Source organism: Apostichopus japonicus, chromosome 20 (assembly GCF_037975245.1).
Source record: "Apostichopus japonicus isolate 1M-3 chromosome 20, ASM3797524v1, whole genome shotgun sequence".
Lineage (NCBI taxonomy): Eukaryota > Metazoa > Echinodermata > Holothuroidea > Aspidochirotida > Stichopodidae > Apostichopus > Apostichopus japonicus.
Window position 1 is genome coordinate 28,424,639 of NC_092580.1, and position 21,432 is coordinate 28,446,070.

General features: G+C 36.0%; 2 protein-coding genes across 6 annotated transcripts in view; one reads left to right on the forward strand and one right to left on the reverse strand.

Annotated features, from left to right (window-relative positions):
- Nucleotides 1–13,234, forward strand: part of LOC139961246 (glucose-6-phosphate 1-dehydrogenase-like) — a 32,430-nt gene extending 19,196 nt beyond the window's left edge. For both annotated transcript variants that reach the window (XM_071960330.1, XM_071960331.1), the window contains exons 4-14: nt 852–960; nt 3,198–3,415; nt 4,331–4,489; nt 4,957–5,082; nt 5,639–5,732; nt 6,196–6,382; nt 7,693–7,722; nt 8,151–8,356; nt 9,141–9,217; nt 10,276–10,368; nt 10,922–13,234. In XM_071960330.1, the coding sequence (XP_071816431.1) occupies nt 852–960; nt 3,198–3,415; nt 4,331–4,489; nt 4,957–5,082; nt 5,639–5,732; nt 6,196–6,382; nt 7,693–7,722; nt 8,151–8,356; nt 9,141–9,217; nt 10,276–10,368; nt 10,922–11,009 (1,387 nt within the window). In that variant the 3' untranslated portion in view covers nt 11,010–13,234. The remainder of the gene's footprint in view (nt 1–851; nt 961–3,197; nt 3,416–4,330; nt 4,490–4,956; nt 5,083–5,638; nt 5,733–6,195; nt 6,383–7,692; nt 7,723–8,150; nt 8,357–9,140; nt 9,218–10,275; nt 10,369–10,921) is intronic.
- Nucleotides 13,235–13,255: 21 nt separating this feature from the next.
- LOC139961243 (ceramide kinase-like) overlaps nt 13,256–21,432 on the reverse strand; it is a 49,420-nt gene continuing 41,243 nt past the window's right edge. For 2 of the 4 annotated variants that reach the window (XM_071960327.1, XM_071960328.1), the window contains exon 14: nt 13,256–20,854. In XM_071960327.1, the coding sequence (XP_071816428.1) occupies nt 20,770–20,854 (85 nt within the window). In that variant the 3' untranslated portion in view covers nt 13,256–20,769. The remainder of the gene's footprint in view (nt 20,855–21,432) is intronic. The other 2 variants (XR_011790792.1, XR_011790791.1) reach the window with 2 other exon arrangements.

Below are 21,432 nucleotides of genomic sequence, written 5' to 3' on the forward strand. Positions count from 1 at the left end.
GGATCAGTATGCATGCAGTATGAATGGTATTCCTCCTATTTTCCAACCTCCGGATTCCTCAACATTGTAGCTTCAACCTGTGTCTTCTAAGTAGAAACTGTTTGTTTGTGATGGAGCATATAGCTAAAACCATCTATCAAATGGCTGCATCTTTTATCTGATTAGATTCTGTGACTAAAATCCCATCTTAGTGTCTAGATACTGTACAATCCTATTGGATTTACATACGTGTACAAATAGATTTGTCCTCGTTGTGCAATGGAGAGGAGAGCAGTGTTATTGTGACATACTTGTCTGGAAAACAACAAAAGGTTATTGAAACTTAAAGAATATTAACCCTTGGCAGGAGGAAATGAATTCAGTGATAGTTTTTTTTACAAAATGTCACTTTCTGCAACAGACTTTTTAAGAAAAGGTTTTACCCAGACTGTCTTTATAAGAGTTCCTCCTGGTTGAAGATGTCAAATGTTTGTAATATTTTTTTGTGGTAAAACAGCCTTTTTTGCTTGTGTCATTTCATAAGCCAGCTGCCACTTCAATAACTGTGTGAACAAGTACAATGTACTATGCCTTTGATGAGGAATTGAAAATTTGAAATTCAGTATCAATTGCTGATTGCTTAAACTCGAGTGGCCATTGTTGAACTCGAGAGGATCTGGCAAGGAAAATATCGAAAGTACATGCCTTTCAAAAATCTTTTAAGGTTTTTATGAGGATTTTCATAGGAAGAGGTACATACTGTATATCAACAACAAATTTGGACGAAAAAAAAAATTGCAAGCAAAAAATTCATGATGAGTGATGTAAGACAAACGATATCTCCATACATTGTCATCTTTTGTCCATATTAGGTGGCTGTTCCGGGATGGACTCTTACCCAAGAAAACCATCTTCGTCGGATATGCTAGATCCGTCCTGTCCATTGAAGATATCAAGAAGAAGACAAAACCTTACATGAAGGTAGGAAATTATTGGCTAGGAGAATGTAAAATTATCCTGTCCTTTTCCACAAAGTTCTGCCACTCTGTCCCCTTCCCCCCAAGACAGTGGTACCCAGCTCAAACTGATAGATGGGACCAGACAATAGAGGTCACTGAGGTCACTGAAAATGATGGTTGCCACCCAACAATAACAGAAGACCCGACCACTCCCTTACCCCCCTGCAAACAGTGGAGATCACACTCATATGAGAGAGATAATACCCACTAGAGAAGTTGGCGTATAATGATGGATGTCACCCTTAAATATAAGGTAACACCCACAATAGTACGGGTGACTGCCCTGGTGATGACAAGGACAACGATAGAGGAATGCCTGATGATGTACTTGGCCCACACATTAGTGACCCCCTCCTGCAGTGGAGGTCACCACCACATTGGCCATGGTATACAAAATGATATATGTACACCTGTACCACCTCCCCTTCTCCATTTCTCCCCCCCACCACCTCCCACCTCCCCTGCAATATTAATTTCTTCAGGTTCAGTAAGTTGTTATAACAGAAAAAACTACCCAGAAATTGCTTTAAACCAGTTGTTACTCTGGGTGAAATGCCTCCAATACAAGATACAAAAAGCGATAAAAAGAGCGAGAGTATAATACAGATCAAAAGTGTATCAGTATGCTGTCACTTCTTGAGCATTTATACGTCTTTTCTTTACATCGCATTGTAAACAAATACTCATTTTAATCTAGTCCAGGTTGAATTTTTATTTGATGGTGATACCAGCGTATTGCAGTGTCTGCATACATTACTTCCTTGACAATTGCATTTATCAGTAGAGTGTACTGTGTTTACCATTATTATCACTGCGTGCACTGCTGGGGCATGAACAGCATTCAGAGTAGCAAAGTTCACACCTAGTAGGAAGGAAATGGTATAATACCGTCTGGTCCATGCACAAATAAAGAAGAAGGTTTAGTACCGGTGTACCAGGAACTATATATCACAGAGCTACTGGTTGACATATTGTATGTACAGTGATCATATATACCAGGCATATGATTAACATTTGTATGGTTTAACCTTTAACCTTATCATAGTCATAAAATTTAAAGTTTGAAATTTAATTATTTTATTGTTCATAAAATTGATTCTAATTCCAGGGATGTAAATATATGATAATAATATTCATCTTTATCCTTTCCCATATCATAAAAAATACATTTTTGACAGCATATAGATAGCACATTTTAAGTAATATCAAATTTTGAGAATGTTTGACAGTAGCCATATAAGAACAAAGTCTAGTTTCCAATGTGGACACTGTTATCATTGCGAGTGGATAAGTTACTGTTGTGTTCAGTGCCTTCAGGTAAAACAGTACACATTTCCCTCCAATTTGAAATGTATTTTTCAATGCCAATCCAGAGAGATGTGTGGCAGATTTGATTAGCGATTCCATATCTAGCCATCGAAGGTGACATTTGAAGAAGGAAATTGAATTAAATTTTTTCTCATATAGTTGGGGGTTTTAAAGAATGCTACTCACGATTGCAAGTGAAAAATTGAAGAATGGCACGATGTTTACTTTTAAAGGAAATGTCAGGAATATTAAAAATCAGCAGACTGGAGGGTATACAGCGTTGAGAGATTAACGAACAGGGTCCTAGCTGTGATGATAGAGGGTAGGAGCCTAGGAGGGGGATTCCTTTATGGAAAGAGGTTGTTGGGTCGTCTCTTTTGACAATCTTGGGATTACTAGAACATTTTTGCTTTGTGGAAAATAGATTTGTCTATGTTACTCCTGTCTTTCCTCTTTGCTCAATACTCAAACTAAAATACTAAGACATTTGGGATTATCTGATTTGGGGTTATCTGATTGGCAACTTTCTACAAGTGCACTTGTACACATTGCCCTGTCCAAATATACTGAATGGAACCACCTCCATTACCTACTCCCCTTCTTTCTTCCCATACCTGTTGTCCTCCTCCTCCTGCACCCCTCCTGCACCCCTCCTGCTGACCCTCTTCTTCATCTTGCCCTTGCTCTCCTTCTCCTCCCTTCTCCCCCCTCAGCACCTCTTAGATATACTCCCACCTCCTCTTATGCATTATCGTTATCAATAACAAGTAATAAAAGAAGACTTAATTCCAATTCTTTGGAAGGATACGTTTATATTTATGAGGTCTTTTCCTATTTGATGAACCCCAACACGGTGTTAATCTTAACTTGTATTAATCTTTCCTCGTACAGATCCGCGATGGTGACGAGGCAAAATTAGCCGAATTTTTCAAGGTCAACCGTTATGTGAAGGGCTCCTACACAGACCCATCAGAATTTGAACATTTGGGCGAGGTCATTTCGGCCTTTGAGAAAGGTGAAAAGGCCAACCGATTGTACTATCTGGCACTTCCACCGAGCGTCTACAAAGACGTCACGAAAAACATCCGCCATGGAGCTATGGCCAAAACGTAAATTTTGATAGTTCCCTTACTATTTCCCTCAAAAATTTTGAGAAAAACCTGCACAGTGTTATGGTTTGAATTTCTGTCAGGGTCTGAAGTTTGTTAACCTCTGCTAATCATGTCTTCACTGGAAGTCAACTCTGTGGCTTTGAAAAGTCTTTATAGGGCACCTTACCATAATAATAATAATAATAAGACTTATAATGCGCACACACCACTCAAAGAATGTTCATGGCGCAAATGACAATGAGAAATGATACAAATAATACAGAATAATACAAAACAATGACAGAAGAAAAACTTAATGGTAAGTAAGCATGTGTAAGCATATGTACATTTGTTGGCACCTCTTTTGCGATCATTCAAGGGTAGACCAAATTTTTGTGTCGGTATCAGTGATTAGATTTTCAGGGATATGTGACAATGACTCAGAAAGACAAATACCAGTTCTTACCATGGAACTTTTTAATCAAGAACAAGATATAAAAAAAAATTCAATAAATTCAACCGCTAATGTCTCTGTAATATCAAATTTATTGTAGCAAGAAAATGATGCTGTTTTATTTGCGGGAACAAATCCAGTCGACTCTCTCAAAAAGAGAAAAGATTTCTCTTACTGTAGGTGTTTGGGATTTTGTTCAATAAGTCATCATTTTGACCTCTCGTTGAAAACACGTTAATGCCCCCCCCCCCATTGGTCTGTAGACTATTGCCGGATGAGACCGTTTGCATTGATAACAAATCTCTCCAGGAAGCAAGTGTTTCACTTCACAGAGAAAACAGCCCACATTCTGTGCAAATAGTACTTTCCTGAAAAGCATACAGCTTTCACTTTACCTCAGATTGTTGTTTTAGCTCAGCTTTCAAGTGTTATTTCTTTCAACAGAGTGATGGGATCATTTTGTTATTTGTTTCTTGCAGGGGTTGGACCCGTGTCATCATCGAGAAACCCTTCGGTCGGGACCTACAGTCCTCAACAGAACTGTCCACTCATCTCTCGTCCATGTTCAGTGAGGATCAGTTGTACCGCATCGACCATTATCTGGGCAAGGAAATGGTCCAGAATCTCATGATTGTCAGGTTAGCATTTGGGGATGAATGTGGGTTGACTTTAGGAATATGCTAGGAACAGTTAATTCTGGCCTTCCTTGATGGGGGATTGGGGGGGGGGGAATGTTACAGGCGACCCTTCCCCTCACTCCAATATTTAAAAGCCCAACCACACATCTCTGACAGCATACCATTGAGTGAAATACATCAACTTTTGTGGTTGATACCAGGAGCTTTGGAGTCCTCTGGGATAATGACTGACTGATTTTGAAAGTTGGTCTCCGTCTAGGTGACAAATGTCCTCTTTATTCTGCTGTGTTATTAGCTCTAGATTTCAGCTCATCTATGGCAGGATTTTACCTTACTTTGGAGTCTGATCGGGGACGATCTTGATTTCCCTTTCCACTGTGCCTTTTCGACTTTTTTCTTTTCATTCCTCGTCCTGTTTTCGTTCAACTACTGTATTTTCTCGTCTCGTTGATTCCACGCCGGTTTAGATTTGGCAACAGAATCTTTGGTCCGATCTGGAACCGTGACAGTATTTCCAGTGTCATTATCACCTTCAAGGAACCGTTTGGCACCCAAGGCAGAGGCGGCTACTTTGATGACTTTGGTATCATCAGGTGAGGTCAGAGGTCAGGTGTTGAAAGTACTACATGGTTCCTTCAGGTTGGAAGTTGTAGGGTGTGCCCACATTGGAACTGACTCATGAGAATTGGCAAAAAATTATATGAGAAGTTAAAATCTAAGAATATGACTTAAAGGTTATTTCTGTTAATCTAGCTTATGCATTGTAGCAACAGAAATTTATACTATAATGTTAACATAGGGGTAGGAGATGTGCTGTGGAAGGGGAAAGGGCAGGGAGGTATGGGTGGGATGATGGGTTGGAACCCAGTATGTTTGAGGTAGCTTGCAATGTCATTACCAGCTTTTTCACCCTGAAGCCATAGTACTGTACATGTATCGTTGCCAAGGATCACACACCAGTTTCATCGTTGGTAACCTAGGTAACCTAGAAAGTAGCAGAGAAAGTCTAAGAGTCTTTCCATTTATTATAGAAAGCTTGTAAATAATTAATGCAAATTACATGCAGATAATTAATGCTATGACAAACAAGTTGTTTAGTTTGCTCAGTTTGATCAACTCTTCTCATTTATTGCTTCTCTCTTCTGACAGAGATGTTATGCAGAATCACTTGTTCCAGATTCTATCCCTGGTTGCCATGGAGAAGCCTGCCTCTACAAGCGCTGAGGACATTAGGAATGAAAAGGTTTTTCCATTTTATGATTTTCTAGAGAGGGCTATCTCTTTCTTCCATCTCTTGATGCTTTTGCCAAATCAAAAATTGCAATAAATTATAGACTATACATATCTATTTTTAGCCATATAGCTAAACTTGGTCCTTGAGAAGTATATATTGTATTACAGCGTATTTCAATTGGATTCTTTGACAGGATACTTCTACATTGTATAATATTTAACCTTGGTGCATTGCATAAAGGGTATAAATAAATTGCTAGGGTTGAAGGGTATAAATCAAGAAGGTGACAACTTCTGTGGGGGTAGGGGAGGGTGGGGAGGGGTAGGGGAAGGGGAAGGTGAGGTGCAGCATTACCTTTAATGTTTGTTTTAATTGTGCTATGTACACTTGTGTAAGTACAAAAAGTGGTCATTTGAGGCCTGTCTTGTAGAAGCATTGAGACAACTTGTTTTCATTCCATTTCTCTCTGCAGGTGAAAGTCTTGAAATGCATTGAGCCTTTGAAACTAGAAGACACAGTCCTAGGCCAGTATGTGGGTGACCCTGATGGTGAGGGTGATGCCAGGGAAGGGTACCTAGATGACCCTACGGTACCTCGAGGGTCAGTCACTCCTACGTTTGCCGCTGCGGTCTTCAGAATTAAAAATGAACGTTGGGATGGTGAGTAAACCTGTTTGGACTGCTCCTTCAAGGATTAAAGTGAACAGTTTTGTTAGCATGTGGTTTAGAGCCACTCGGTGGAGCCCATCATTTGAGAAGGAGGAAGAGTTGTCGAGCACATAACATTTTGGAGAACCCTCTTATAGCTTCAAAAACATATATAGGTGCTGAATTATGCTTGGTTTATAAAGGACAAAAAAATTTCCTACTCTTAGTTAAGCTGTATGTATCTGCACTATGGCCAGTGAGCTTCATGGTTGGGAAATGGAAGCTCAAAAACCGTTCTTTTAGAGCACGAATGGATGGTATGTGTAAGGAATAGATACAAATGACTCTCTAACATCTGGGTGCTTTTGAAACCATTCTTAGTAATTTGAGCTTTCTTGCTCAATAAGTCAGGTCAGTTTCCCACAAGACAGGAAGGCATTAGACTTTACGGTCTTAACTGATATGTTTACAATATATAACACCTTTATAAAGGACAAATGGTGTTGAAAGTATTAAATCCGAAGGTGATGTGTCATATGTATGATGGTAAGAAAACATGATTTGGTTAAGTTTAAAGGTTTCACATTTAGGCATACACTGAGGAGTCGAGGTCAAATCATGGTCAAGTTAGCGTTGAAGTATCATTTTAGAGATATAGGAAATTTAAAAGCTGAATATTTTGGAAAAAACCCAGAATCGGTACAAAATGAAGAAAGCAATCAAATTTTTCATCTGTATGGGACTATGACATATGGAGAACAAAATTCTGTCTAAAAGTGATGGAGTAAAATTCTGTGCTGAAGAACAGATATTGTGCAGGTTGACTGAACGTCCTGGTATTGGATAGATTGATTATGTTCGTGCTCCACTCGAGTCAAACAGGAAAGATTTTGGTCACAAAATATGAAGCTATAGTAGAATGTTAAATTTCTTTTTGTATATCATATTAACATCATAATTGTTTGCATATCAATCCCTAGAAACTGCATTTTAAAAATGTTGACATTTTATTTAGCTAATTGATCCTAGCTAATCTTATTTTTTTTTAATTTTTATTATTTATCATTCTTGTTTTAGAATGTAAAAGGAATTCTAATGTTTATAAATGTTCTCTGTTAATCAGAGGAAAAATATGAAATAAAATATTGGGAAATGTATTTTTTTTTATGAAACACATCAAAGAAGTGGTTCTGGTAAATAGCTGGTAGCATCCTCCATTTTGAATGGAATTACAAACATTGATTATATTATTTTCTGGACTACTAAAATAACCACTTTGTAAACTTGTTTTTTATTTGTTATTGTTTATATTTTTTTCACAGGCGTGCCTTTCCTTCTCAGGTGTGGCAAAGGTAATTTTGTGTATTTTTTATGCATATATCGTGTCTCTCTTTTTGTCTTTCTTTATATTTTTTCTTATGTTACGTATGAAACTGAAGCAAACAGTTTGAGATTGCTCGAAAAAGATACGATTGCGCTTTTGTGGTAACTTTTGGCTGTTGAAATCAACCTTGATACCTGAAACAAATTAAACTGGCCTCGTAATAATTTCTCTTTTCACATTCCGTCAGTGTGTTTAAGAATTTAATTATATCATTTTCAGGTACAATCCTTTTCATTTCTTTATACAATTGGGTATACACAGTATCATGAGAAACAAGGTAGTGCTATTATATTATCGTATTTTAAAGTTAATAGCTTGTGGCCAGAAATTTTGTTTAATAATTGTTAAGTTTTAGTTAAGTTTCATTCTCATCATATCATAACTGCTATTTCACAGCTTTGAATGAAAGAAAGGCCGAAGTCCGCATCCAGTTCGCTGATGTTCCAGGTGATATTTTCAAAGGGGGCTGTAAGCGTAACGAGCTGGTCATCCGTGTCCAGCCAAATGAAGCTGTGTATTGTAAATTCATGACCAAACAACCTGGTATGTCCTTCAGTCCTGAGGAAACTGAGTTAGATCTCACCTATGGCTCAAGATACAAGGTATTTATGAATATTCATTATGTCTTACAATTATTGTGCAAAATCTTCAGTCTTGATTAATTAGGTATTTTGTACATTTTTTATTGCAATTACCAGTGAAGCTTTCACCAAGACACTATGATCATCTGTCTTTCTGTGTGTCTAACTGTCTGTCTGTCTGTCTGTCTGTCTGTCAATCAAAACATTTCTTGATTTCGTGCAATAGGCAGTCAAGTATTAAACCTATGCAACCAATTGGTGTGTATGCATGCATGTATTTGTGACTCTGTGTATATATATATATATATGACACCTTGGTTTGTATACACAATAACTCAGAAAGTACAAGGTAGCCCACTAGATACTGCACATAAAGGTCCATGATTACATGAACCTTATTGTTTTTGTTTTATGAGATCAAAGGTCATCTGATGTCAGGAGAGTTCAAAGTAAATGTAAATCTTATATCCATAATAACTTTGGAGGTAAAGTTCATACTTTATCTGTAGGTTCACAATAGTGCAAGACTATTGCTTTCAATAAGAATGAAAAGTCTCTGGTTATAAATGGTATTATAAACTTAACCCAATGAGTAGTGTGTCTACAATTAATGAACTGTTATTGCTGCTAAAGATTTTATCAAACTCAAATGTAAAGCTTCTGATATCATTTGTGAGTTTCATCAGATATTCTCACTCTCTTTTGCATGACCATAAATTGTATGTGTAAGGTCACCGTTTTGCGAAATATAAGTTACAATTACAAAAAATAAACAAAGAAGGGCTTTTTCGTATTCCACTTTCAGGGTGTTGTGATGCCCGATGCCTATGAACGACTGATTCTTGACGTTTTCTCTGGAAGTCAAATCAATTTTGTTCGCACGTGAGTTCTAGCTCTACTTAATCTAGTTAGTAATTTTTTTATGCAACCTTTCTCTTGTTTTCAATTTCAACGATCAATACTAGCGTACTTCCAAAAGTTTGTTAACTCTGAAGGGAATACAATCTGCTGAATCTCTGTCATCTTAAACTTGTGTACTTTGGTTGTTAACAGTTCTTGGGGAAAACAGACCCAGTGAACTTGGGCATTTTAGGTGTCTGAAATATTATTACCGGGGACAAAATGAGAAAATTTGGCCATTTTCAAATTTGTTTGATTACCGTCGTATAACATGAAATGACAAATTTGTCCATCTGTTGATGATATAAATGTAAACCTTGTCTTGGTTTGAATGCTTTGGTTATCGAAAAGTCAGATAAGAAGGTTAATGAAATGTGATGCAAACTTGAACAGCCAGAACCAACCGGAAAGACATTAATACTTCATTAATACTTCATTAATACTTCATTAATACTTCATACACAGGGTTTTTTCTCCCTTTTATGTACCTAATCATATGTCATCAAACAGACATGCCTTAACATGTAAACCACAATGTTTTCTACTTTTTTTTTGTCATTCACTTGACTCTGGTATATCTCACAGCGTTCATACATTCAGATAAGTTTGTAACTCTCAGAAACTGTTGAAATTTCCAACACTTTAGCAATGACTTGAGTTTCAAATCAGGTGGAACACAGCCACCATCTTTACCAATTCAAGAATGCAATTTTGAGAGGCATTTAAGAATCCAGTATTTACTCGCAACGGTCACAAATCAATAGAAACCGTGCGAAAAGCTGTTACAATTATCTCAACTGTATTTGGAGAGTCGAAAAGTGAATTCCAATCGGGCGAGTTTGCAACATTCGGCGGTTCTTTGCCATTACAAGTCTCGTTTTCCACGGTCTACGACTTTCGTCCGTTTCTTCCCATTTGGGAGGATCAAATTACCTCGTCGAATTATTCTTGCTTGTCAGCTTTATCTCTTCGATCTTCACGGTCAGTCAGTTCCCAACCTTGAAAAGATAGTTTGTTTCAAATTTCTCTCAAATCTCCAGAGACGAGCTGTACGAGGCCTGGCGAATCTTTACTCCAGTGCTCCATAAGATTGAAAAGGACAAACCAAAACCAATCCCGTACAAATACGGAGGGTAAGATGTCATGTCTTGTTTCATATTTCAGGATAATATTACATTTACCAGCAAAAGATGAATTATCTGTCTCACCTTTTCTTTGGCCCTCTTTCTCTTCAAAAAAATAAAATAAAATAAGCTTTCCAGTCTCGGAAATGATTTTCTCCTCAAGTTACGAGTATTTAAGAGCAACTGGATGTGTTTATATAGCAAGTTTTCTTACCAAACAGTCACAAGTTCAAATTGTACTGTTATGGTATTAAATCTGGAGCGATTAACACCCCCCCCCCCCCCGAATAGAGGTCCCTCTTCGTTAGCCATGTGGTGGCAGCACAGCCACACTCTTCTATTATGTCATTTGTTTGCTGCAGTTTCTAACACACATGTTATACCTATTTGCTATATCAATTGAATGAAGAAAAAAAAATCTGTTGAAATATGAAATATTTCGCATGAAAAATGAGAAAGTTATATGGATGATTGAGAGTAAGGTTATAACCAAACAAAAAGTCTTGTTTGGAAAATTGAACAAATTTGAATAAAATATTACTTGTTCTGTGTTTCTATTCAGTCGTGGACCAAAGGAATACGATGAACTTGCAGAGAAGAACAATTTCGCTTTCACCGGCACTTACAAATGGAAGAATCCAAACTTGTGAAAACTCGGGAGAATCTAATCCAGCAGATTATATTTTTAAGATCTTGTACTTTCATTGGACTATATGGGATAAATTTGTGGTGGGTCTGGTCGTCGACAAAGTATATACTTTCCCCTCTTTCTACGCTTTTTAGTAAAATATTTTAGTAAAATATTTCTTAGACTTTGATGAAAAGATTCCTCTAGGACTGCAGTTGTCTGTCAATATGATTTTGTGTGAATGCTATTGTGTGTTTGGTCTACAATATAATTAACCAGTTATGAACTGCCTGTTCTTCTCTTCATTGCAAGTATTGTATTAATAAAGAACACAGTTGGATGATAATATTGTCATTGTGAGTGCAAAACAAAAAAATCTTTGAATATTCAAAATTGGTGGAAAATATTAACTAATTGGATTTGGGCTGAGAGTGGATCAAGTTGTTTTGGCATTTTTCGTGCCCAGGTTCCATCTTGGGAGACGGTTATTAAAAAACAGGTTGGATTGTAATTCAGTGAGAGAATAAATCAAAGGAGACTACCATTGTTGGGAGAAATTAATTAATTATTCATGAGTTCAGAATAGAAGATAACGTCAATTGTGGGTCAATTTAAAAGTGCCTTGGCAAACGATACTTTGATTTTCATTGAAGTGTTCGTAAAATGGGATCAGCATGTTGCCATAAATGAGATTAGTAAGGTGCCACAAAATGGGATCATAAATTGGTATGGTGCCATAGAATGGTATCCATAGGCTGCTATTATGCCATAAATTGCACAGTAAAATTGGTGTGTCATAAAATAGGATATTTAGTATTAAAGATGGTATGGAGCCATCAAGTGGGATCATTTCATTGCTATGGAGTCATAAATGGAATAAATGAATTTGTATCATGGCATAAAATCAAACAGTCAATACGGAGCCAAGAGAATTAGTAGTTACTACTATGGTGTGGCATGCAATTGTGACCTCCCAAGTTGTGGTTTCTTTGCTTAAATAGTTTTTTTTTAAAGACCCTGTCAAGGTTTCAAGTTTTTCTGGTATTATCAGATGGAATATGTTTTCTTTTGTGCAGAATGACTAAATACTTTCATACTTTTGTTGTTGCTGTGTTTAGTTTAGTACTAGCATAAGCACAAAACATGTCATTGTTATATATGCAGCTCATTCCCTTAGGATTTTTGCCCCCCAAATCGTCTCCATTTTTAATTTAGTATACAATATTTACAGCTTCACACTATAACATGGTGCTTCTTGGGTTTTCCATTAACATTTTCAAATAGGTTAGTTTTCATTCTGTAGCTTTTGTCTTTAGACATTTATACTCGCTGTAGAATTATAGAAAGGCCAATATGCCTTGGAAGTCTGCAGATTTCTGGTTTGTTTTCTGTACTTCCAAGGAAATATCAAAATGTTAGTTGAAAAGCCTGAAACTTTTCACAAGTGATGCCTCAAAATAAGTAATACTTTCCTATGTATGGGATGATGAATACCAGTAATCCTACATGAAGTTTCATGTTGCCATAGAAACTGAAATGGCTCTGTTTTGCTGGTATTCTTTATATACGTCTGGTTAAAGACAGCAACAAAAATCAATAAAATTGTTTGATATCTAGAGAAGAAGTATATGAAAACCAAATTTAAATTGCCTGTCATAATTATTAATCGCTGAAATTTTTTCAAAAAAGCTTTTGGAATTAATTGGTCTTTTCTATGCAATTAAATGAAAAATTGCAATAAGTCTTCTGGCCTTTGGTGCTTAATTTCTTCATCTTTTGATGATCTTTATCATTTTTTATCAAATATTTTAATGACATAATTGATAGGAAAATTCTGGTGTAAGCTTTCTGTGACAAAAACTCCATGAAAACTCACAAAAGGTTATAAACACTGATTGGAAAACCCAATTAAATAACCGAGAGTCTAATTATCTCTAGGGTGGCTTTTACAAGATAAGTTGAAGAAGAGGTAAAGCCTTTGTTCAATGGCCCGGTGTACATCTTAAGTCATCAACACTAATGGATTTTGAACAGGTGTTCCTTTTTGACTTGGATTGTAAAAAGAAATTTTTCATATTTTTTCATATAATGTAATCATTTACAAAAATTTCACAAAATCTGAATTCACTATTAGATATATCATTAGCATGCTATGCTCTGAACTTTTTTATTCAAAACTTTAATTCAACATGAAACAATATTATTGGTAGATTTATGCAGAGAAAAAATAGTAGATATTATCCATAACTTTTGTGTTTTGTTTTTCACTTTTTATTTTCTTTGGCAGATTCAATGAAGAAAAAATAGAGAACATTTAAGCATTTAATAAAAATCATGTTTTTAAACATAAAAATTTCAAATTCGTAGTCTTTTGCAGACTTTTCTCCTCTCAGGCACTTGTAGACATGATCATAAAGTTTCAAACTGTCAGACAGGGTCATCATAAAGGACTTTCAGACAAAGATCCTGTTAGAAACTATCACACAGACACAATTAGACACTTTCTGACACTCAAAGAGAGAAAAGACTGTTAGCAAACTGCTTAGCTAAGTGCAAGTAGCTTGTGTAGGTAAATATCTAAAAGTTAGAGGTCCTGACATTTCGATTCCTAGCAGGATCTTCTTCAAAGGAATGGTAAGATAAAAGGAAGATTCCTCTTTCCTGTTTATCTTAACCTCTTCTTTGTTGTGTCTATTCAAGTTTGTTCTATTCATTGCTCATCTGTCCATCTGTGTCTCTTAATGTGTGTTCATTCATACTTAGTAAAGATTCCTAAATCCTATTGGTCCATTCAGGTCAGCTGACCGTGGTTAATCCTGTGAGTAACGCACGGTAAAATTACGGGACATCACTTTAATAAATCTTTGGTTATATGTAACCAAAAATGTTTTGTTTTATGATTTTTCCCCCACACAAATGGTAGTGTATGAATGAACGGGGTTCATCAACGGTCTAGCGTGCGTTACATGATTAATGCACTCCAGGTGTTAATGCTATCGCTGGATGCATTATCCCCCGATCGTGCATTAATCCTGTGAGTAACGCACGCTAGACCGTTGATTAACCCCTTATTTAATTTCAGTTTAGCTTCTGTAGAAGTTCCTGCTAGGATCGAAATGTCTCACCCTCAAACCTATCAGACACTGTCAGACATCAGACAAAGAAACTGTCAGACACCATCAGGAACAGACAATGTCATAGATGTAACCTTTGAACCCATCAAACCTGCAAAGTCAATTACATTGAGAAACGTGTCAAAAGCCTTTAAGCAATTGAAATGCCGATCCTTTTCTCTCTTTTATTTCTTTCTCCTCTTGAGATGTGATTGTGACAAACAATAAAATATTGTCTTAGTTTCTTTAAGGGAAGCAGTTAATAATGGCCAAAACTAATTAATCCCTGCTCATTCTGCTACTGGTAATATAATTACGAGTTGTTACAGCAGCAGTATTAACACTAGGAAACACAATACACTTATATATCATTACATGAACCAACACAATAAAATGACACCAACCCCTCCAACTTTTAAATTGAAATTTACTAATGGTAGAATGTGTGGTATCCAGTTTTCTTACGGTCACACCTTATGGAGAAAACAAGATCTGATTTTCTGTCACTGCTAGAACAAATTAAACTTGAGAAAAGCTAAAAACACTAGCTTTAGTAATCACTGGACAACCATTTCATTTAAATTAACACCACAGGAATGGTGATGGCACCACAAGTAGCACCCTCAATGGTACATACAAGAAGAGTCCAGGTACGAATCCAGGGGGTGGGTGGGGTGACTTCCCCTTTCAATCCCCTTTCAACTTCGCACAAAAATTTGAAAGTAGTTACAATACTAGCACAATCTGTCATTTAGACCTAATTGTAGACCTACCTATAAATTTATATTATTTCTTACTCTGCCTGGAATAGTACCATTTGACATCTACAATTTTCAACTTTTCTGGGAGGACACCCAACCCCATTTACATGTGATTTGACTTCAACAACCCCACGGTCTCACCTCTCTATACAATCGTGGATCCCCTCCCCCAACCCCCCTGATATTGTCTTGTTGCAATATCCTGAACCTACAAAATCTCTCTAAAAAGCTGAATACAATCAGAATTTAAAATTGTACAACAATCATTTCCTAAGTTCCTTATAGACATACCTCATGTGTATCCAAACCTGTCCAATTCTTGTATTTTTCAAACACTGTTACAAGAGCAGATTTTTTATTGGGTGGCTGTAATTCACTTAATCTGTCTATAAACCTTGAGGAATGTTATATAACATCAGATTCAAAAAGAAATTTACGCTAGAATAATCGTTACTACGACGACCAGGGAGGCTTAACTTGCTATGATGACAAAACATTATAAACGGCAAAATTCCTTGGTCAAAAATCCTGAGTGACTGCAAATCTATTAACCAACCATGTCACGGTTGTATAGAAGTGCATTTTTTAAATGAGCCTGGCTAGTGGTATCCCTGGAAATACAAAGCTGGAAGGTTTTCATTATATGAATGGCAAACAGGAGTAAACTGGTGAAGTAGCAATTTGCAACAACAAAAACAGAGAGATATATCTTAACTGGATGATTCAGTTATGAAGAATATAAACAAATGTATGCACACAAGATAAGTATATAACATATCTAGCATCATGAACTAATGAATCACCTTAGTCTTGCATTCCAGCCGTTTTGAATTGGCAGTTGCTGAATCCATGGATTTTCAAAAAACAGTAATAACAGATTAAATTAAAATGTAAGTCAAGATGTAAAAGCAGTGAGATGAGTGGAGTTTAAATGGAAAGAATACGTAGGTAGAAGAAAAACGTTACAATAAGTGCAAATAAAACAATGAGTCAATGATAGATTGATAAGTTTTGAAATACTTGCTGCCTAAATTTAAACCATTTACCGACAATAATTTAAGTAAACTTGATGAACTTAAAAATAAAATAAGCTTTTACACTAATATGTAAATATATCCTTAGGATCAATATCTTTAAATCAATATAATTCATATTTTTATTCTCAACAAATAATCTTTATTCTTGGGAGAAGATAAGCGATAAGTCTGGAAATAAGAACAATCATTTGGAATAAGCAATTGACTTAACAAAATGTAAAGATGGTTGAAACAGCAATTATGAGTTTAACAATATCCACGGTTGACATCATAGACTTACCACAAATCATTTCAATAGAAATGTCAATCAATAACTAAATTTACTCAATACCGACATTTAATTGTAAAGCAACGATTAAAAGAGCGATCGAACTGATTCTTGTACTTTTGTGTAAATCTCCATCAAAATCATTCACCGATAATTTACTGGCATGTGTCATTTTTTTTAGTACTGTTAAAAGTCGTAATTAACGAAAGTACAATCACAACCTTAATTGCCTTCTTTCAATATAGATCTGTGTTTTTCAATGAATCACCTTTCTCATGAAATTTGCTAAATATAGTTCACAATTCTTGATTATATATATAAATATATTTATGAATTTATAATATATATTTATGAAACAAAAACCCCCAAAACACAATTTTACAACATATACTAACTTATATATATGTGTGTATATATAAATATGAAGAAAAAAAAACAATTTTACAACTTATATAAATAAGTTGTAAAATTGAGTTTTCCCTGCCAAAATCATATAATGTAACAAATCATAATGCACATTGAGTGTTCATCAACGATCTTTGTAAAAATATATTTCTATAAAATATGCAGTTAGTTTTATACTTTCATCAGCAGCAACAGTCATTGAATCTTTCTGATCATATAAATCATATAAATACATCAAGTTCATTTTATGGAAAAATTGAAACAAAAGCTTAAAAGTTTGTTGACAAATTGGCTTTTAACATTTCTAGGAATTTAAATGATTAAAAACATGGTCTTTCCGTTACATACAGATCTTGGCCGACAAACGAGAAACCGAAAAAGCTGCTATCTTAATAGATGTTGTTAGAACTTTATCTTACAAATTCAGATCTTTCCATGTTGATCAAAGCATGATTTAGGAGAATACACTTGATTTGGCTATTGTCACTCTAGGATATTCTTTTTTTTTCTTTTTTTCTTTTTCATTAATCTTAATGAATTTTCACCCTCCTTTGGGTTTCCTTTCACAACAATTAACACTTGGGCTGAAGTTGTTCTTCTAGTTGTCTGAGGACCCAAACGACAAAGGATTTCTTGTCCCAGTTGAAGGATCCAAAAATATTTAAAATCTATAAAAGTAGGACCCACTTGACAAAAATGCTGCATCTTTTGTACTTGATTTTCTTCTTAAGGAAACACACCTGAAATTTACTAAAATATTGATCAAAATTTGCTAAATCTCCACTGTGCTCATCATAAACTTCTTCATTTTATTTCCATTTTTTTCATATTTTTAAAATTCATTTCTCTAATGTTTCTAGAACTTTTTTAGCAATGATTATAGGATTGTAAATTTGTAATTAAAGCCCTTCTAATAAAGTTACCTTTTCTGACAACCTTTGACTGATATAATGTACACTATAATACAACAATTGGAATGTTTTATTTAGTAAAATTTATATATTCTTTGATATAACTGCAATTTTTCAATTACACTATAAAATCATAAAACCTACAAAACTAGCCACAAACCTTCATTTTCTCCACAAAGTCTTTAAAACTTTATGATACAAAAGTCATTAGTTTGTTAATTTGATTCTTTTAAAACAAAATGCTCATTACTTTTATTCTGCAAATTTTTTTGCACAAATGAGGTCTGAAAGCAAACTGCTTTAATTTGCTATACAAATATATTGCAATAATTTTTTTAAATATAATCACTCATGAAGATATGAATCAGTCTGACTGAAGAAACCACAACAATTTGATATCTTAGAGAGAGAACATGCTTTGCAGGTGGCAGTAATTATTCTTAAACAAGTGTTACCATTTGTTAAATTTCTAGCACGTTTATGAGGAACGCTGAAGACTTTTAGCTTCATCAAATCCTCTCTTTGTCCCTCTACAGTTTATCTCCTACCTCTCCTCTTCCCCCTGTTGGTTTCTTTCTTCTCTCCATCCCTTGTCTACTAATCCCCTTACATCTATCTCTTTTTGTTCACCATGCTCATTAACCTGTCTGCATTCTGTGCATGTTTTTGTCCCTTTTGTTACTGTTACTTGTCATTTAGCCTTTGAAGATCCTGCTAGGATCAAAACGTCAGGCTAACTTGCTTTTACACATTCATCAGATCCTAGCAGCTATTCATACATACTTGATAATTCTTTAATCTTTGACCAACATTAACAGCCACATAGCAACAATAGGAGCCACATAGCAACAATAGCAGCTACATAGCAACAATAGCAGCTACATAGCAACAATAGCAGCCACATAGCAACAATAGGAGCCACATAGCAAGAATAGCAGCCACATAGCAAGAATAGCAGCCACATAGCAACAAAAGCAGCCACATAGCAACCTTAGCAGCCACATAGCAACAATATGTTCATACATCAGAACATAGGAGCCAACAAGGTTAATTTGCAGCTATCCAGCAGATGTTTGAACATGGATGATATAATAATAATGATGACCTAATTAAGGCAGAATTTATAGTTTTAATATGTCATAGTCCATCATAGTCCAGGAGAAAAGATTGCTTTTAATGTTTTCATAGCTATTCCAGTTTTCAAGATAGTCACCTTCATAATATGCTAAATCTCTGGAATGCTCCTTTGAGGCTAAAAGTTGACAAACCACTCAAAATCAGGGACAATCACCTTGATCTCCACAGATAATTTTAACCAAAAACACACAAAGAAATAAAAAAAATGAAAAACACACACACACACACAAAGCAAAAATTCACAGGAGCTCATGACATGAAATGTAAAAAAAATTGAATTTATAAAAACACCTGGCATTTGCAATTTCTAACTGACAAAAACTTGGTAGACCCTGCACTGCATATTGTTGAACTGATATCATTACTTAAACAAATATCTCAGCATTTAAACAACTGATTCATGAGTACACAACTCACATGTTGTACTCATTCATATATTGTTCTCAACACTAAGTACCCTGCAGCTCATCTTTTGATATGTGATCCACATCTTGGTACTCAAACCTAAGAACCCTGCAGCTCAACTTTTGATATGTGATCCACATCTTGGTACTCAAACCTAAGAACCCTGCAGCTCATCTTTTGATATGTGATCCACATCTTGGTACTCAAACCTAAGAACCCTGCAGCTCAACTTTTGATATGTGATCCACATCTTGGTACTCAAACCTAAGAACCCTGCAGCTCAACTTTTGATATGTGATCCACATCTTGGTACTCAAACCTAAGAACCCTGCAGCTCATCTTTGATATGTGATCTACATCTTGGTACTTAAACCTAAGAACCCTGCAGCTCAACTTTTGATATGTGATCCACATCTTGGTACTCAAACCTAAGAACCCTGCAGCTCAATTTTTGATATGTGATCCACATCTTGGTACTCAAACCTAAGAACCCTGCAGCTCAACTTTTGATATGTGATCCACATCTTGGTACTCAAACCTAAGAACCCTGCAGCTCAATTTTTGATATGTGATCCACATCTTGGTACTCAAACCTAAGAACCCTGCAGCTCAACTTTTGATATGTGATCCACATCTTGGTACTCAAACCTAAGAACCCCGCAGCTCAACTTTTGATATGTGATCCACATCTTGGTACTCAAACCTAAGAACCCTGCAGCTCATCTTTTGATATGTGATCCACATCTTGGAACTCAAACCTAAGAACCCTGCAGCTCATCTTTTGATATGCGATCCACATCTTGGTACTCAAACCTAAGAACCCTGCAGCTCAACTTTTGATATGTGATCCACATCTTGGTACTCAAACCTAAGAACCCTGCAGCTCAACTTTTGATATGTGATCCACATCTTGGTACTCAAACCTAAGAACCCTGCAGCTCATCTTTTGATATGTGATCCACATCTTGGTACTCAAACCTAAGAACCCTGCAGCTCAACTTTTGATATGTGATCCACATCTTGGTACTCAAACCTAAGAACCCTGCAGCTCAATTTTTGATATGTGATCCACATCTTGGAACTCAAACCTAAGAACCCTGCAGCTCAAATTTTGATATGTGATCCACATCTTGGTACTCAAACCTAAGAACCCTGCAGCTCATCTTTTGATATGTGATCCACATCTTGGTACTCAAACCTAAGAACCCTGCAGCTCATCTTTTGATATGTGATCCACATCTTGGTACTCAAACCTAAGAACCCTGCAGCTCAACTTTTGATATGTGATCCACATCTTGGTACTCAAGTCATATCCTAACACCTGATCCAATCACTGGTACTCGATCCTTACCTTGGAACTTGATCCATATTAAAGTGGAACTCAAAGTTGGAGTACCCCCAAAGTTTCAATCAAAAGGTGAGTCCTGGCAGACTATCAGATTTATGCTGGCATATATGATGATACTAGGGCACTTAGGAAACCCACACACCCGTTAGACAACGTGGAGGCACGTGGAACGATCCCGCATTGCACAAGTCCACAATGGTTATCACCACCGGGTGCAGATTTCCCAACATTCCTTCTTTTAGCACCTTGGAATGTGTCTATAAGAATAATCTCGCCTGAATAAGCTCGCCTCAAGTTGCAGAGGAAGTCATTAAATATCTCGTCATTCTAAACCTGGAAGTCAGTTTAATAAAGCAGCAAATTTCTGGTGGTATCTGAATATTTTCATCCTCTTTTCCTAGTGGAAGCACAAGAGACCTGACCCTGTTCCTTCTGTGATCTCTGGGCCACGGGCAAATACTTGGATCAACTGGCAGTGGACCCTGAAAGAAGAATATGCATAAAGGATTAATACGAAAGAAAAAAGAAAGGTGTCGGTCAACTGAGAAATCGACTGGCAAACATTGGTTCCACAAACTGATTTCAACTTTATTTCTAAAGAAAATGCAATAAATTTCAACTAAATTTAGCTTCCTGAATATAAAAATGGTAGGATTGAGTTTTTAAAGATCAGTTGCTTGTTAATTTCACAGCACAAAACACTTTCTGGATGAGAGTAGGTGATGTTGGGGGTTGGGAGAGGGCAGGGGGTTAACAGGAAGTATTTATTTTATTGTGAACTAAAACTTGGCACATGAATAGTAGAAACTGTACATACGCAGTGTGTATGGGTGACCAGTTGTGTGGGTGGGGTTAGGAGGTAGTGGAGAGGAGAGCAAATGGAGAACCCCAATTTATTATTAATGTCATTTACCAAATAATCTATTCTAGTGTTATATGCAGGTACCTACTTCACAATTTTAAGTTGATTATCAGGAGATACAAAAAACACATTTTACATCTGGTATATAAGTCGCATACAATAAAACAAGCATAAACAAATAAAACAGCTTCACATAAA